The sequence below is a fragment of the Lycium barbarum genome, chromosome 4, assembly GCF_019175385.1.
Source record: "Lycium barbarum isolate Lr01 chromosome 4, ASM1917538v2, whole genome shotgun sequence".
Taxonomy (NCBI): Eukaryota; Viridiplantae; Streptophyta; class Magnoliopsida; order Solanales; family Solanaceae; genus Lycium; species Lycium barbarum.
Window position 1 is genome coordinate 13,865,833 of NC_083340.1, and position 19,071 is coordinate 13,884,903.

The 19,071-nt window shown below is 38.6% G+C and overlaps 2 protein-coding genes and 2 pseudogenes across 2 annotated transcripts; 3 read left to right on the forward strand and 1 right to left on the reverse strand.

The window, feature by feature from the left end:
- Positions 1 to 7,492: 7,492 nt before the first annotated feature.
- Positions 7,493 to 9,448, forward strand: LOC132635276 (nuatigenin 3-beta-glucosyltransferase-like; annotated as a pseudogene).
- LOC132637178 (nuatigenin 3-beta-glucosyltransferase-like) lies at positions 9,186 to 10,117 on the forward strand (annotated as a pseudogene).
- A 4,828-nt stretch (positions 10,118 to 14,945) lies between these two features.
- LOC132635277 (nuatigenin 3-beta-glucosyltransferase-like) lies at positions 14,946 to 16,576 on the forward strand. Its single transcript, XM_060351604.1, has one exon. The coding sequence runs from the start codon at positions 15,440 to 15,442 to the stop codon at positions 16,013 to 16,015; it is 576 nt and encodes a 191-aa protein (XP_060207587.1). The 5' UTR covers positions 14,946 to 15,439; the 3' UTR covers positions 16,016 to 16,576.
- A 687-nt stretch (positions 16,577 to 17,263) lies between these two features.
- LOC132635275 (nuatigenin 3-beta-glucosyltransferase-like) lies at positions 17,264 to 19,060 on the reverse strand. The gene has a single exon (XM_060351603.1). The coding sequence runs from the start codon at positions 18,872 to 18,874 to the stop codon at positions 17,438 to 17,440; it is 1,437 nt and encodes a 478-aa protein (XP_060207586.1). The 5' UTR covers positions 18,875 to 19,060; the 3' UTR covers positions 17,264 to 17,437.
- Between the last annotated feature and the right edge of the window lie 11 nt (positions 19,061 to 19,071).

Below are 19,071 nucleotides of genomic sequence, written 5' to 3' on the forward strand. Positions count from 1 at the left end.
TACCCGAGGTTACGGATTATTTCCTCCCAGGATATAACGGATTTACCTATCGTAGGAGTGGCGGTACCTCAAACGCCTACGACTTCGGCGAACTCAAATATGGCAACGAAGCACAGTAAGACTCGATAATTTTGTGGAGAAAGAATGCAGAATGCGTAGTGCAAAAAAATAATTTCAGTTGTTGGAAATTGAGGCATTGCTTCAGTTTATATAGCCTTGAACTGGTGGCTGTTCGGAAAGGCCATGCCTTTTCCGAAAAAATAAGAACGTTGGGAATATTTTTTTTTTCCTTTTAAATTTTATTTCGCGAATGTAATTAATTATTTATTAATTAATATTCGGCGGAAATAAAAAATAATTTCAGAAAATGAAGATTAAATTTAAATAAATTTGGTCCAAAAAGATTATTAATCAAATCATTTGACCAAATCCAAATCCAAAGCCGAGCCGAGCGATGACGACGGCGCGAGGGGAGTCCCTCTTCTTGACCCTTTAAGAGCTAGAGGAAGTGCTTTCTAATATAAGCACATAACTTTCCCTTTCTACCATCAATGTGGTACAAGACTCCTTTTTTTCAAAGGAACTTTGCTTTGAACTTCATTTTCCTTCCATTGTCTTTTTCCCTCCATTTCTCATTCACACCAACTTAGCTAGCTCCAATCATTAACTATCTTTAACAATCCCCCACATGAATGGGGAATGGCTATATGATGGAAAAACATGCATGACAAAAATAATGTGTGATTCGTAAGCAAGGATTAATCGCATCTGGATAAGTAGATTTCTCTTTGAACTTTCCGTAGTGAACATATGTCGGATATACTCGGTCAATCGGTAGATTTGATATCTTTGAACCGTCGAGCTTTGGTGTATACCTAGACAACCACATGTCACACAATTAACCCTTTAACCATCTTTGGTTCTCATTGTTTTGTTCGTTTCAGCCATGAACACTGCCTGGTTCATAAGTGCGTAGAGAATTGGCCTCACATAGTTCTCCTTGAAGCGGCTTACACTTCACACTTACATAGGTGATTTCCAAATGTGTCATCCCGTAGATACACTATTTGATATACCCCGTATCAAACTTAGAAACCATTAAAAAGTCGTGATGCTTTATCCTGGTACTGAACATTGTCTCATCACGAGAATGGACCAAAAAGTTATTGTGACAATGTTGAACCGTCATCAATGACTTTGTTTGATTTCTTTGAACCTAGATCTTGGGATCTCCAGTCTTCTAGGTAGAGTTACCGCCACGATGACTTGTCCTCGGCCAAAGTCCCATTCCCTTCGATGATCTTTCAACCACCTCTCTAGTTAGGCCTTTAGTTAGTGGATCCGACACATTATCTTTTGACTTAACATAGTCAATTGTGATAATTCCACTAGAGAGTAGTTGTCTAACGGTATTATGTCTTCGTCGTATGTGACGAGACTTTCCGTTGTACATAACGCTCTCGGCTCTTCCTATTGCCGCTTGGCTATCACAATGTATGCATATAGGAGCCAACGGTTTGGGCCAAAATGGAATGTCTTCTAAGAAATTCCGGAGCCATTCAGCTTCTTCACCGGCTTTGTCTAAAGCTATGAACTCAGACTCCATTGTAGAGCGGGCGATACATGTCTGTTTGGATGACTTCCAAGACACTGCTCCTCCACCTATGGTAAAAACATATCCACTTGTGGATTTAGTTTCAGTTGAACCGGTGATCCAATTTGCATCACTGTATCCTTCAATAACTGCAGGATACCTATTATAATGCAAAGCAAAGTTTTGAGTATGTTTCAAATACCCCAAAACTCGTTTCATTGCCAGCCAATGATTTTGGTCGGGATTACTAGTGTAGCGACTTAGTTTACTTATAGCACACGCAATATCAGGTCGCGTACAGTTCATGATATACATCAAACTTCCCAACACTCTGGCATAATCCAATTGAGAGTGACTTTCACCTTTATTCTTTGCAAGAGCAAGGTTCATATCAATTGGTGTCTTTGCAACTTTAAAGTCCAAATATTTGAACTTTTCAAGTACCTTTTCAATATAATGAGACTGTGACAATGCTAGACCTTGAGGAGTCTTATGGATTTTAATTCCCAGAATTAAATCGGCAACTCCTAAGTCTTTCATATCAAACTTGCTAGCAAGCATGCATTTGGTAGCATTTATGTTTAGCAATGTCGTTACTCATTATCAACATATCATCCACGTACAAACAAACAATGACGACGTGGTTCGGAGTGTTCTTAATGTAGACACATTTATCACACTCATTAATCTTGAATCCATTTGACAGCATCGTATGGTCAAATTTTGCATGTCACTGTTTGGGTGCTTGTTTTAGTCCGTAAAGAGACTTAACAAGTCGACACACCTTCTTCTCTTTCCCTGGAACTACAAACCCTTCAGGTTGTTCCATGTAAATTTCTTCCTCTAACTCTCCATTTAGGAAGGCTGTTTTCACATCCATTTGATGGATTTCAAGACCGTACACGGCGGCTAATGCTACTAACACCCGAATAGATGTAATCCTCGTTACCGGCGAGTATGTATCAAAGTAATCAAGACCTTCTCGTTGTCTAAAACCTTTAACAACTAGTCTTGCCTTATATTTATCAATACTACCATCAGCTCTCATTTTCCGCTTGAAAATCCATTTGGAACCTAAAGGTTTATTCCCTGGAGGAAGATCAACCAATTCTCAAGTATGGTTGTCCAATATGGATTCTATCTCACTATTGATTGCCTCTTTCCAAAATTGAGCTTCCGATGAAGACATAGCTTCATTGAAAGTTCGAGGCTCATTTTCCAACAAAAATGTTAGAAACTCTGGTCCAAAGGAAGTAGACGTCCTTTGACGTTTACTGCGTCTTGGATTTTCCTTAACAGGAATATTTTCCTTTGTTTCTTCCCGAGGTCGCTTAGGTTCTTTGCTAGACGACTCACATTCTTTTTTATACGGATATATGGTTTCGAAGAAGTCAGCATTATCTGATTCAATTACTGTATTCACCTGAATGTCGGGATTTTCAGATTTGTGAACCAGAAACCGATATGCCTTACTATTTGTGGCATATCCTATAAAAACACAATCAACGGTTTTAGGTCCTATTTTTACCCTTTTGGGTTTAGGAACTTGCACCTTGGCCAAACACCCCCACACTTTGAAGTATTCCAAATTGGGCTTCCTTCCTTTCCACTTTTCGTATGGAATTGATTTTGTTTTGCTATGGGGCACTCGATTGAGTATTCGGCTAGCTGTTAGAATAGCTTCCCCCCACAAGTTCTGGGGTAACCCAGAACTTATTAACAGGGCATTCATCATTTCTTTTAGTGTTCTATTCTTCCTTTCTGCAATTCCATTTGATTGTGGCGAGTAAGGGGCAGTCGTTTGATGAATAATACCATATTCCAAACATATTTGTTCAAAAGGAGATTCATATTCACCGCCCCTATCACTCCTTATCATTTTAATCTTTTTGTTAAGTTGAGTCTCAACTTCAGTTTTGTACTGCCTGAATGCTTCAATTGCTTCATCTTTACTATTAAGTAAATAGACGTAGCAATACCGCGTACTATCGTCAATAAAAGTTATGAAGTACTTCTTTCCACCGCGAGATGGGATTGACTTCATGTCACAAATATCTGTATGGATTAAGTCTAAAGGACTTGAATTCCTTTCAATTGACTTATAAGGATGTTTTGCATACTTAGATTCAACACAGATTTGACATTTTGATTGATTGCATTCAAACTTAGGCAATACTTCTAAACTAATCATTTTTCGCAAGGTTTTATAATTGACATGTCCTAAACGTGAATGCCATAAATCATTTGACTCAATCAAGTAAGACGAAGCAGAAACTTTATTATTATTAGCAACAACCATTACATTCAGTTTGAAAAGGCCCTTTGTAAGGTAACATTTTCCTATGTACATCTCGTTCTTACTTATTACAACCTTGTCAGAAACATAAACACACTTAAAACCATTCTTCACTAGAAGTCCGGTAGATACTAGGTTTTTCCTAATTTCAGGAACATGACAGACGTTGTTGAGAGTCACCACCTTGCTAGAGGTCATCTTCAACAGGATCTTTCCATAACCTTCAATCTTGGCCGTTGCAGAATTTCCCATGTAAATGGTCTCGTCGGGCCCGGCAGGAGCATATGAAGCAAAGACTTCTCTAACAGCACAAATGTGGCGAGTGGCGCCAGAGTCACCACTCATTCGGATTTCCCACTAGGTTGCACTCAGACAACATAGCGCACAAGTCATCAACCTCATCGTTTGTTTCAACCATATTAGCCTGACCCTTCTTCTTTTCCTTCTTCGGAGCACGACAGTCTGCAGCCTTGTGTCCGATTTTTCCACAATTGTGGCAGTTTCCCTTGAATTTCTTCTTGTTGGGATAGTTTCTTGGTCCCGATGCCTTTTTCCTCTTTTTCAGATTAGTTGGGGCAGTTTCAACAATATGTGCTCCCCCTATGGTTGATCTCCCATTTGCCTTCTTCTCCGCTGCCTTGTTATCTTCCTCGATTCTCAACCGAACAATGAGATCTTCCAGTGTCATCTCTTTTCGTTTGTGTTTCAAGTAATTTTTGAAGTCTTTCCATGAAAGAGGCAACTTCTCTATCACTGCCGCAACTTGAAACGCCCCACTAATCACCAAACCTACACCAAACAATTTGTAAGTAATAGTGTACTGAATACTTTCGACAAAGGTATTAACCAGATTTATACCTTCAGCGAGGAGATCGTGGATGATAACCTGCAACTCTTGAACTTGAGTAACAACAGACTTGCCATCTACCATTTTGTAGTCCAGAAACTTGGCAGCGATAAACTTCTTTAGTCCAGCATCTTCTATTTTATATTTCTTTTCCAACGCATCCCATAGCTGTTTTGATGTCCCCACATTGCTATAGACGTTGTAAAGATCATCCTCCAGTCCGCTAAGAATATAATTCTTGCACAAAAAATCTGAGTGCTTCCAAGCCTCAGTTATAACAAAACGTTCATTCTCAGGTGTTGATTCCGGCAGAACCGGAACGTCCTCCTTAATAAACTTTTGAAGGCTTAAAGTAGTTAAATAGAAGAATATCTTTTGTTGCAATCATTTGAAATCAATCCCGGTGAATTTTCCGGGCTTTTCTGCCGGAGCTGGTGCTGGTGCGGTACGACTGGAGGACGCAACATTGCTCGTAGAACCAACCACGGGGGCTGGTGTGGCATTAGTAGTAGCATTAGCATTCAAATTTGGAATTTGGTCTCCCATTTCTGTCGTAGGAGACAACAGAAAAATATAATAAACAGTGAATCAGTTTAAATTCAAAAAATGTTCGAACTGAATCTGTTTTGACAACAATAAATATAATACACAACGGTGAAGATTTTATTTCTTCAAACCGAATCAAGTTTACACAAGACAGATTTAAAACCTTGAAACAGAATGTAGAAAATTGTATGTTGTATACTTGATGAAGTTTTTATATCTTCAAATCAAGTATCCAAATGAGTAGAAAGTTCTGAAAACTTTAATCTCAACCGGAGTAGAAAATCTGAAGATTTTAGTCTCCAAGCAACATACAAGTTCGTTACATGCAAACAACAAAGACAGAAGTTGGTTTTATTATGTGAACAGCACTGTTTTATGTTTAACGAAAACAATATATATTTTTTTCTCCGTCCAAATAACGTTCTGTAATCGTTAACCAACAACAAATGAACACAGAAATAATGGTATAAATTCCTTAAGCTTGTTAACCTCCCGTGTTCAGAACTGTTGTTAAGCAGAATTAGAAACTGGAAAAAAAAACAGTAAGTAGAAAATGAAAAACAGCAACTGTGTGAATTAAATTAACAAAGATCCGAGACCACAGAATTCACTGTGTGTCTTTAAGGAATTTAACCCCCTCACTGTACCCGAGGTTACAGATTATTTCCTCCCAGGATATAACGGATTTACCTGTCGTAGGAGTGGCGGTACCTCAAACACCTACGACTTCGGCGAACTCAAATGTGGCAACGAAGCACAGTAAGACTCGATAATTTTGTGGAGAAAGAATGCAGAATACGTAGTGCAAAAAAATAATTTCAGTTGTTGGAAATTGAGGCATTGCCTCAATTTATATAGCCTTGAACTGGTGGTTGTTCGGAAAGGCCATGCCTTTTCCGAAAAAATAAGAACGTTGGGAATATTTTTTTTCCTTTTAAATTTTATTTCGCGAATGTAATTAATTATTTATTAATTAATATTCGGCGGAAATAAAAAATAATTTCAGAAAATGAAGATTAAATTTAAATAAATTTGGTCCAAAAAAATTATCAATCAAATCATTTGACCAAATCCAAATCAATCCGAAGCCGAGCGACGACGATGGCGCGAAGGGAGTCCCTCTTCTTGACCCTTTAAGAGCTAGAGGAAGTGCTTTCTAATATAAGCACATAACTTTCCCTTTCTACCACCAATGTGGTACAAGACTCCTTTTTTTCAAAGGAACTTTGCTTTGAACTTCATTTTCCTTCCATTGTCTTTTTCCCTCCATTTCTCATTCACACCAACTTAGCTAGCTTCAATCATTAACTAGCTTTAACATTACCAACATGTACAACTAGCACTCAGGAATTTCTCAGTTGTAAAACAGAAAAAGATGAATTCTGAGCTAGAACAGTCTTTAAAACACTAGAGTTTGAGATATTCATATGCGTCAAGCGAAGCTACGAGTGAACAGACGCAACCCTCTGCTTCTATTAGTGTAAAATCCGTAAAGCCTGTTGCAAAGGACACATCTTATGATTCTCTATTAAGAGCTTATGTTTAGGGGTGGAAAATTGGATTAGATATTCTAGCATCTTAATGGTCCATAAAGTTAGGAGTGCTAACTCAAATAAAGCCCCTAAAAAGATCAGCACTAGATAAGAATATCAACTCTAGCACGATAGAAATACAATTCAAAAAGTGATCCTGACCAATTACCAACACTACAATAGTATCTGATCATGGCAACACATCAAAAATCAAAACTTAAGTTCAAGGTCGACATAAGTAAATAGAAAAAGGAATATCAATTTATGTTGCTTTATAAGTATGTGTTGTACTGTTATTTACTTAGTGTAGAATTAAGTCTTAATAGGTGCAAGTATTGGCTTCTTGAAGAGGCTATTATCTTTCCTATCAGAGTTAGAACTACCACATCATCTGTTCTTTTATGGCTCAATTCATATGCTGGTAGAGGATGAATATGATGACCTCCATAGGTTTCAGGCCTGATGAACTGTCGGTAGAGCACGATGCTGCCTGACAGGCTGACATCAATACCCTGAGTTTCCCAAAATGTGCCCACAGGGTAGGAAACAATTAGCAAGCATAGTGTGAAGTAAATGCCAGCTCTTCGCTCTTCTATATAATAGAAAAGCAGTACTAATACATGATGTGTAGTTCCATTCCAAAGCAGCAACTTTATTTTCTGGTAGACATGGGAGCTATGGATGACGGCAAGCTCTTACACGTCCTCTTTCTTCCTTACCTGGGCACTGGTCATATCATCTCATTAGTTAACACCTCCTTGTTCTGATCTTCCATTGACAATGACAACAGCAATTCCATAATTTGTATCCAGACTCTAAGGTTCCCCTCCACTGAAGTTGGTTTGCCTGAAGGAATCGAGAACTTCAGCTCTGCCACATCACCCGAAATGTCCTCCAAAGTATTTCAGGCCATTTATCTTCTTCAAAAACCAATGGAAGACAAAATTCGTGAAATCCGTCCTGACTGTATCTTCTCTGATATGTACTTCCCTTGGATTGTCGATATTGCAAAGGAGCTCAACATCCCAAGGCTCTTGTTCAACCAGTCCAGCTACATGTGCAACTCCATTCTGCACAATCTTAAGCTTTACAAACCTCACAAGCAAATTAGTAATAGTAGTACTAATTTCTTAGTTCCTGGATTACCAGATAAGATAGAGTTCAAGCCATCTCAGCTTACAGATGATCTAAGAAAGCCCGAGGATGAGAAGAATCCTTATGATGAATTGCTCAATCAAATCCGAGATTCTGAAAAATGAAGCTATGGCATGGTTCACGATGCTTTTTACGAGCTAGAACCTGCCTACGCTGACTATTATCAAAAGACAAAGAAAATGGCCAAATGTTGGCATATTGGTCCCATCTCTCATTTTGCTTCAAAATTAATCTGAAGAAAAGAACTAATTAATGACCCTGATGACAGTAACTCATGTACCGTTGTAGATAAGTTGAATGAGCAGAGGCGTAAATCGGTACTCTATGTCTCTTTCGGGAGCACAGTTAGATTTCCAGAGGTTCAACTCACTAAAATCGCTAAAGCTCTAGAGGGTTCAAGTGTTCCTTTCATTTGGGTAGCGAGGAAGGACCAATCAGCACAAAACACGTGGTTGCCGGATGGTTTTGATGGAAAGAAAAAGGGTTTGATTATTAGAGGGTGGGCGCCACAGCTGACCATCTTGGAACATTTAGCCATTAAGGGATTCATGACTCACTGTGGTTGGAATTCAGTACTCGAAGCCATTGTGGCAGGGGTGCCATCGCTGACATGGCCAGTGTTCGCAGAGCAATTCTACAACGAGAAGCTTATGGAGGTTATGGGGTTGGGAGTCAAAGTGGGGGAGGAAGTATGTAACTCGATAAGTGTTGAAGTCTTGAGCCCTGTATTAGGGAGTGAAAAGATCAAAGAAGCAATAGGGCGATTAATGAGTGATTCGGAAGGAAGTCGGAAAATTAGGGAGAAAGAAATGGATATGAGTAAGATAGCAAAAACTGCAATCAAAGAAGTTGGATCTTCATGGAACAATCTCATAGCGCTCATTGACGATATCAAGAATTTTACTTCTCCGTCAACATCGATGACCATGGCTTAACAACTTAAATATTGTAGTAGAAGAAGGTGCTGGTTGATTCCTCTTAATTTTAGTCTCTTTCATAATTTTCCAAGGTTGTCGATCACTCTTATTGCGAGACTAAAATTTGAAGAAGTTTTTTGAAGCATAACGTCACAACAAAGAAAATTAAGCTACCATTATGTTTGTCAATGCATTTTGCCAAGGGAGGCCTAGTTAAATTTGTAGTGGCTTGATCAACGTTAAGAGATTTCTATGGTACTAAGCGAGTAACATACCATTATTCACGCATAGAGAAGCCATGGAAATTGGCCAAGTAGAGCCCATATTGGAGCCAGAGGGGTACTCTTCGTTGGGCTTGAAGTCTGACGTTGCCTTCATGGCTTTAAAATTTGGGGCTTGGCGGTTAAATAGTTAAGGATATGGTGTATGGGTCACTCATATGAAGGAGAGATATCCGCACCATGAATTTTTTTTATTTTTTTTTCTTCATTTATTTCTATATTTTCACCAACATATGGGTCACTCGAACCTTCTGAAGAAAAGAACTAATTAATGACCCTGATGACAATAACTCATGTACCGTTGTAGATAGGTTGAATGAGCAGAGGCGTAAATCGGTACTCTATGTCTCTTTCGCGAGCACAGGTAGATTTCCAGAGGTTCAACTCACTGAAATCGCTAAAGCTCTAGAGGGTTCGAGTGTTCCTTTTATTTGGGTAGCGAGGAAGGACCAATCAGCACACAACACATGGTTGCCGGATGGTTTTGATGGAAAGAAAAAGGGTTTGATTATTGGAGGGTGGGCGCCACAGCTGACCATCTTGGAACATTTAGCCATTAAGGGATTCATGACTCACTGTGGTTGGAATTCAATACTCGAAGCCATTGTGGCAGGGGTGCCATCGCTGACATGGCCAGTGTTCGCAGAGCAATTATACAACGAGAAGCTTCTGGAGGTTATGGGGTTGGGAGTCAAACCAGGAAGTATGTAACTCGATAAGTGTTGAAGTCTTGAGCCCTGTATTAGGGAGTGAAAAGATCAAAGAAGCAATAGGGCGATTAATGAGTGATTCGGAAGGAGGTCGGAAAATTAGGGAGAAAGCAATGGATATGAGTAAGATAGCAAAAAATGCAATCAAAGAAGTTGGATCTTCATGGAACAATCTCACAGCGCTCATTGACGATATCAAGAATTTTACTTCTCCGTCAACATCGATGACCATGGCTTAACAACTTAAATATTGTAGTAGAAGAAGGTGTTGGTTGATTCCTCTTAATTTTAGTCTCTTTCATAATTTTCCAAGGTTGTCGATCACTCTTATTACGAGACTAAAATTTGAAGAAGTTTTTTGAAGCATAACGTCACAACAAAGAAAATTAAGTTACCATTATGTTTGTCAATGCATTTTGCCAAGGGAGGCCTAGTTCAATTTGTAGTGGCTTGATCAACGTTAAGAGATTTCTATGGTACTAAGCGAGTAACATACCATTATTCACGCATATAGAAGCCATGGAAATTGGCCAAGTAGAGCCCATATTGGAGCCAGAGGGGTACTCTTCGTTGGGCTTGAAGTCTGACGTTGCCTTCATGGCTTTAAAATTTGGGGCTTGGCGGTTAAATAGTTAAGGATATGGTGTATGGGTCACTCATATGAAGGAGAGATATCCGCACCATGAATATTTTTTTTATTTTTTCTTCATTTATTTCTATATTTTCACCAACATATGGGTCACTCATGAAGGTCAGGTAATAATATGTATTAAGAAGATAATTAATTTGGATCGTACTCTTCTAGTACAATTATTCACTAGTGAAAACAAATATATATGTACTCGAGCCGTGTCGAGCGCATGTTTTGGATAGCTTATTCGCTAGAAATGATCTTCAGACGCAGGGGCGAATCCATTAAGGGTCATGGGAGTGTCACGCCACCCACAAGCTTCGCCCGAAACGCTATGTATATATATGTATATATATACAGAAACTATATACAAATATTTAAAGTGGCACCCTCACTACAAAATGACCCGTTGGTGCCAGTGGTGAAGGGCTCTGTTTTCTTCTGTCTGATCGCAGGATCGAATCCCAGCGGCTGCGCGCTGCACTTTATTTTTATTTTTACCTTGCTGGCAACAATAAGCAATTGACTGGGCAGTGAGTACAAAACAATTCTCAATTTCCCATTAACTTTATATTCTCTTTTCTTATTTCTATAATTGTTGTTGACTTAATTTAATTTTTTAATCTTTGACCTTTTTATTTCTTAAAGTTGAAAACATAAGTTTCCCTCTCTTCCTTCTCATCAAAAAAAAAAATCTCTCTCTTCTCAATTCTCATCAAAGAAACAAACCCTCTCTTCTCAATTCTCATCAAATAAACAAACCCTCTTCATGGAGTACAGATTAGAGATTTGAGTTACCAACTCGATACTTTCATATTTCATATGCGAAGTGGTAATCCCAAGTTCTCCAACTTGCAAGGAATTCGTGATTTGGCAAAAGCATTGGTTGAGGCAAATCGTGTGGATACTTATTCACTTGTTTATTTACTTGTGAAATTAACTCTGATTTTACCTGTTGCTACCGCAACTGTGGAGAGAGCATTCTCATCCATGAAGCGGATCCAAAATGAAGTGAGGAATAGCATTGGTGATCAATATTTGAATGATTGTTTAGTTTGTTACATAGAGCGTGATGTATTTACAAATGTAAGTAATTGTTATGTCCCGTATTTTTATACATTGGGACAACCCGGATTAACTATGATAATTCAAGGCCAAGACCATTCCGGGAATTGAAGTCGGGACTTTTGACCTTTGATTTTATTTTGAGACATAAGTTATATATGAAATTGTTGGTATTGAACACTTAGGGAAAATTGGGACCACAATTCATAAATTTGGGATTAATTTACCATGGTTAGATTAGTAAGTGGGATTAAAATTTAATCACTTCATTAAATAATTAAGCCTAAAGGGCCATGTGGGCCCCACCCGAATAAGTATATAAAAAAAAAAGTACCAAAAATCTTAAAAGTAACAAAACATAGTGCAAAGGTGAGTCACAAAGAAGGGTGCACGTGTAACACCCTTGGAAAGCATATATAGGGAATAGGGCATAGTGCAAATGACATCTTTTAAGTCATTTGTTAAAAAAAAAAGAGCTTTCAAGAACTAGTAAACACATCCATGGCTGTGCACGGCCAGGTTGAAGATTAAAAAAAAAAACAGTTTGTTGCTAATAAAAATTCTAAGGAGAAGACAAGGAGAAGGAGGTGGAGAAGCAAGAATAAGTATAGGAATTTAAGACACAAATTGGAGCCAAGTATTCAAGGTAAGAATTGGTTATTTCTTTTACATTTAGAATGAGTTGGATGCATTGTGAATAGGTATAAAATGGTGCATGTTGGTATTGAATGTTGTTGAAATTTAAAGTTAGCCGTGTGAAGGGCTTATGTGAAGTAATGTTTGAATTTCTTGTACATGTATTAAGGATGGTTTGAATGTTGTAGTGTGTTTGAAAGGAATGAAAATTTTGGAATTTTGTATATTTGGTATTAAAGCCGTGTAGGGGCTGATTTAGGAAAATTAGTGGACTGTTTTATGTGATGCTTTAGTTGTTGATTGTTATGGACATTGTGGTGTATTGTTTGCATTGTAAATATGTGAGTTAAGATGTAAAATAAGTGATATATGTTGAAGTAAGAAAAACAGTCCAACCGTGGACTGTTTTAGTAAAAAGAGTGGATTGAATTTATTTGGAATGTTGATTGTTGTTGTCATGAGTTCTAAAATAAGAATGAGGATATTGACGATTAGAAATTGGAATGAAGTCATTGTGGGCTGTTGTAGGAGTTAGTATGTTGTTAATATAGTTTCTTGCGATTATGTAAACAATGTTGCTAGGTTGGTTATTGTTGTTGTTATTGTTGACTTGGCCGAGTTAAATTCTCGGGATTGGCCTATTTACAGGGGAAATGCTGCCCAAATTTCTTTAGAATTTAGCGTTAGTTTGGAATTAAATGCCTAAATGCCTATAGCTAACGTTCGGCATATTATGACATATTTGTAGACCTTGGGGAGCCCGAGGTGTAGGTTGGGATTAGCTTGAGTTTGGGCTAGCTTGGAGTGTGTACGAGGTATGTAAAGCAACCTTCCTTCTTTTGGCATGCCTTAGTTTTACATAGGCTAGATTAGGGCCTTAAGGGAATTCCAAATTCGGAATCCGAGCATGATATGATCTATATATATTCCTTGGCACTCTTATGTATGATTTGATGAAATATGAACCATTATGTTTTTGAAAGAAGTGATTTCCAAACTTTGTGCAAAAAGGTTTCACTTTAATGAATTTCGTAATTTTTGAATGCCATACCTTTCGCATAAAGGCTCGGATTGTTTTGATATTTTCGTATGAGTTTGCATGGCCTATGATGAGTATGATTTCCATAGGCGGGCCCGACTCGGGTCAATACCCGTCCGTGGGTCCCGCGACTTTCCTTTATGTAATTCGGAGAACTTTTGAAAGAATTCGTTATGACTATTATTTCGATTTTTTCAAGTATGATCATTTTACTTATGTTTGACTTCATGATAATGATTTTATGCATATGAATACTCACGACTCTACTCGTGCGTTCTGTTATATCTTTCGTCGGTTCTGTTGTCGTGCACACTTTGATATACTCCGGAGTTATGCTGTGTTTATAGTTCACCGAGCTACTCGCAAAAGAGGGTTGGGTTCCACATATATTTGGTGTTATGCTGTGTATGGCGTTATGTTGTGATGTGATATGTGACGGGGATACGGAGATTTGAAACCTTCTGGTGTTATGGCGCCATTGACGGGCGGGCGACCATATTCTTCTGTACCTTATGCATGACTTATATTTTGAAAGTAAACATTTTGATATGTTGAATTTCTACTTATGTTCTGTACTACTATTTCTTTTATGCCTCAGATTTGTTCTCTGTATCTTCTGCTTTGCATACTCAGTACATATTTCGTACTGACCCCCCTTTCTTCGGGGGGCTGCGTTTCATGCCCGCAGGTACAGACGCACAGTTTGGTGATCCACCAGTTTAGGATACCCTCTTCTGCTGTTTGGAGTGCTCCTCTTATTCCGGAGCCTACATTTTGGTATATATTCGGTCTTTGCATATGTATATATTTGTTCAGGGGTACGGCGGGGCCCTGTCCCGCCATATGATACGGTTGGTCTGTTTAGAGGTCTGTAGACGTACATATGGGTTGTGCCTACTTCTGTTCAGATGTGTTTGTATGATCCTACTCGTTATGGCAGCCTTGTCGGCGTGCATTTTGTATATGTTTTGGGGTCATTGTGCCATTTGATAGCCTTGTCGGCTTTTGATATATGTATACGCATCTGGTTGTGCTGAAATGTGGGCGATGTATATTCCGTCAACTCTTTTGGTTTTGATATGATATTTTGTACGTGAAATCGCGTAAGATAATATTTGTTTCTAGCTCTGTTTAAAATGATGAATATGAAGTCTGAGTAAGCGATAAAATGACGATTTGGGTTGTATGTCTGTTTGGGTGTCCAAGTAGGGCACCAGTCGCGGCCCACGGGGCTGGGTCGTGACAGTAATGATGTCATCATTGATCATTTTCAGAAGATGAAACCTTGTCGAGGACAATTGTAAATGAATGATGGATATTTATGATATTAGTAATATTATTGGAAGTTTTATGTTTTTCTCTTCTGTATATTGCTATAAATAAATGTTTCATCGGAAAAGACGAATAACCCGAATCAAAGCCCGAAAAGACGAATAATCCGACCCGAAGCCCAAATTGATTGAATGACGCATGGCACCCGGAAACTTCAAATTCTAGATCCGCCTCTATTCAGACGTGAGATGTAGCATTAATGGTCTCTGTAGCTCGGCATTAATGAGGTCTCAACCAACTACTTATTAGATTGAATTTGTTTAATATTTATTTAACCTTCATCTTCCAACAAATGCCATAAAAAATCAAATTAAATATGTCACATTAATTAATGTCAGAGCAAATCTTTAATTTGGAATATATTTGGGATCGTGGGAAGTTGACTATCGTGCTTGTTTGGAGGAGAAGTTTATGGATTTAATTTGTTGCTCAAAATCATATCAGCTTCCTGTCGAGGGAGATTTAAAATGGTTTTCGTCTGTAGCAATTAGCAAACACATAAGTCATAACTTGCAATAATTTTAACTCATCAGTCTTTATATTAAATGATCAGTTGCACGTTAAAATGGAACACTCTTGTGGGTAACCTCAATTTTACTTAGTGTAGAATTAAGTCTTAATAGGTGCAAGTATTGGCTTCTTGAAGAGGCTATTATCTTCCCTATCAGAGTTAGAACTACCGCATCATCCATGCTTTTATGGCTCAATTCATATGCAGGTAGAGGATGAATATGTTGACCTCCATAGGTTTCAGGCCTGATGGACCGACGGTAGAGCACAATGCTACATGACATCAATAGCCTGAGTTTCCCAAATGTCCCCACAGGGTAGGAAACAATTAGCAAGAACTAATTAGCGATGCCGACGACAATAACTCGTGCCGTTGTAGTTTGGTTGAATGAGCAGAGGCACAAATCGGTACTCTATGTCCCTTTCGAGAGCACAGTTAGATTTCCAGAGGGCCAACTCACTGAAATCACGAAAGCTCTAGCGGGTTTGAGTGTTCCTTTCATTTGGGTAGTGAGGAAGGACCAATCAGCACAAACCACGTGCTTGCAGGATGGTTTTGATGGAAGGAAAAAGGGTTTGATTATTAGAGGGTGGAAGCCACAGCTGACCATCTTGGAACATTTAGCCATTAAGGGATTCATGACTCACTGTGGTTGGAATTCAGTACTCGAAGCCATTGTGGCAGGCGTGTCATTGCGGACGTGGCCAGTGTTCGCAGAGCAATTCTACAACGAGAAGCTTGTGGAGGTTGTGGGGTTGGGAGTCAAAGTGGGGCAGGAAGTATGTAACTCGGGAGGTGTTGAGGTCTTGAGCCCTGTATTAAGGAGTGAAAAGATCAAAGAAGCAATACAGCGATTAATGAATGATGCGGAAGGAAGTCGGAAAATTAGGGAGAAAGCAATGGATATGAGTAAGATGGCTTAAAATGCAATCAATGAAGGTGGATCTTCATGGAACAATCTCACAGCGCTCATTGACGTTACCAAGAATTTTACTTACTCCATCATCAACGACGAGTATGGCTTAACAACTTAAATATTGTAGTAGAAGAAGGTGCTAGTTGATTCCTCTTAATTTTAATCTCTTTCATAATTTTCCAAGGTTGTTGATCACTCTTATTGCTAGACTAAAATTTGAAGAAGTTTTTTGAAGCACAACGTCACAACAAAGAATTTTAAGTTACCATTATGTTTGTCAATGCATTTTGCCAAGTGAGGCCTAGTTCAATTTGTAGTGGCTTATCAACATTAAGAGGTATTTCTATGGTACTAAGCGAGTAACATAGCACTATTCATGCATATATAAGCCATGGAAATTGCGCAAGTAGAGCCCATATTAGAGCTAGAGGGGTACTCTTCGTTGGGCTTGAAGTCTGACGTTCATCTAACCAGGTGGGGGTAGATGCCTTCTTGGCTTTAAAATTTGGGGCATGGCGGTTAAATAGTTAAGGATATGGTGTATGGATCACTCATATGAAGGAGAGATATCCACACCATGAATATTTTTTATTTTTTTTCAACATTAATTTTTATATTTTCACCAACATATGGGTCACTCATGAAGGTCAGGTAATAATCTGTATTAAGAAGAAAATTAATTTGGATCGTACTCTTCTAGTATAATTATTCACTAGTGAAAACAAATATATATGTACTCGAGCCGTGTCGAGCGTATGTTTTGGGTAGCTTATTCGCTAGAAATGATTTTCAGACGTGAGATGTAGCATTAATGGTCTCTGTAGCACGGCATTAATGAGGTCCCTAGCAATTAACTACTTATTAGATTGAATTTGTTTAATGTTTATTTAACCTTCATCTTCCAACAAATGCCATATAAAACTAAATGAAATATGTCACATTAATTAACGTCAGAGCAAATCTTTTGGAATATATTTGGGATCGTGTGAAGTTAACTATCATGCTTGTATGGAGGAGTAGTTTATGGATTTAATTTGTTGGTCAAAATCATATCAGCCTTCTTGTCAAGGGAGATTTAAAATGGTTTTCCTCTGTAGCAATAAGCAAACACATGATAAGTCATAACTTGCACTAATTGTAACTCATCAGCCTTTATATTAAATGATCATTTGCACGTTAAAATGGAATACCCTCTTTGTGAGGGAATTGTGTAACTCTATTTGTGGTTCTCCTTTCTAAATTGAAGAAAAATGCATTGACAAACACAATAATAACTTTCATTCATTCTGAGGTTATGCTTAAACAACTTCTTCAGGTTTTAATGTAACAACAAAGTGATCGGCAATCTTAGCCTGAAAAATCCATGAAAAAGACTAAAATTAAGAGGAACCAGCAATTACCTTCTTCTACTGCAATACTATTAAATCTGTTAAGTCGATGAGGAAGAAGCAAAATTCTTGATATCGTCAATGAGCACCGTGAGATTGTTCCATGAAGAACCACCTTCTTCAGTTGCATTTTTAGCCATCTTACTCATATCCATTGCTTTCTCCCTGATTTTCTGACTTTCCTCTGAATCGCTCATTAATTGCTCTATTGCTTTTTTAATCTTCTCACTCCCGATTACGGGACAGATTGCAGTACCTTCCAGGTTACATACTTCCGCCCCAACTTTGACTCCCAACCCCACAACCTCCACGAGCTTCTCGTTGTAGAATTGTTCTGCAAACACTGGCCATGTCAGCAATGGCACGCCTGCCACAATGGCTTCGAGTACTGAATTCCAACCACAGTGAGTCATGAATCCCCTAATGGCTGAATGTTCCAAGATGGTCAGCTGCGGCGCCCACCCTCTAATAATCAAACCTTTTTTCCTTCCATCAAAACCATCCGGCAACCACGTGGTTTGTGCTGATTGGTCCTTCCTCACTACCCAAATGAAAGGAACACTCGAACCCTCTAGAGCTTTCGCGATTTCAGTGAGTTGAACGACTGGAAATCTAACCGTGCTCCCGAAAGAGACATAGAGTACCGATTTATGCCTCTGCTCATTCAACCAATCTACAACAGCACATGAGTTATTTTCATCAGCGTCATTAATTAGTTCTTTTCTTCGGATTAATTTGGAAGCAAAATGAGAGATCGGACCAATATGCCAACATTTGGCCATTTTCTTTGTCTTTTGATAGTAGTCAGCGTAGGCAGGTTCTAGCTCGTAAAAAGTGTCGTGAACCATGCCGTAGCTTCGTTCTTCAGAATCTCGGATTTGATCGACCAATTCATCATAAAGATTCCTCTCATCCTCAGGCTTTCTTAGATCCTCTGTAAGTTGAGATAGCTTGAACTCTATCTTATCTGGTAAACCAGGAACTAAGAAATTAGTACTACTATTACTAATTTGCTTGTGAGGTTTGTAAAGCTTAAGATTGTGTAGAATGGAGTTGTACATATAGCTGGACTGGTTGAACAAGAGCCTTGGGATCTTGAGTTCTTGAGCAATATCGACAGTCCAAGGGAAGTACATATCAGAAAAGATACAATCGGGACGGATTTCACGAATTTTGTCTTCCATTGGTTTTTGAAGAAGAAAAATGGCATAAAATACTTTGGGAGACATTTCAGGTGAAGAGACAGTACTGAAGTTCTCGATACCTTCAGGCAAGCCAACTTCAGTGGAAGGGAACCTAAGAGTCTCGATACAGATATTGTCAATGGAAGATTGGAATAGGATGGCGTTGTGGTGGGTAGTGAGGATGGTGACATGGACACCGTGATAGGCGAATAGCCTGGCAGTGTTAACTAACGGGATGATATGACCAGTGGCAAAGTAAGGAAGGAAGAGGACGTGTAGTTGATTGTGATCCATAGCTGCAAATGGCTACTAGAAGAATGTTGTTGTCTGAACTTTGGAACGGAACTGCAGCTTTGGGAAGAGCAGGCGTCGTGGTTGACTTAACAAGATGCTTGCTTAACGTTACCTACCATGTAGGGAATATTTTAGGTAACTAAGGCTATTTATCCACAAGAATTTATTAGTGTAGCTTCGTATTTACCGAAATATTT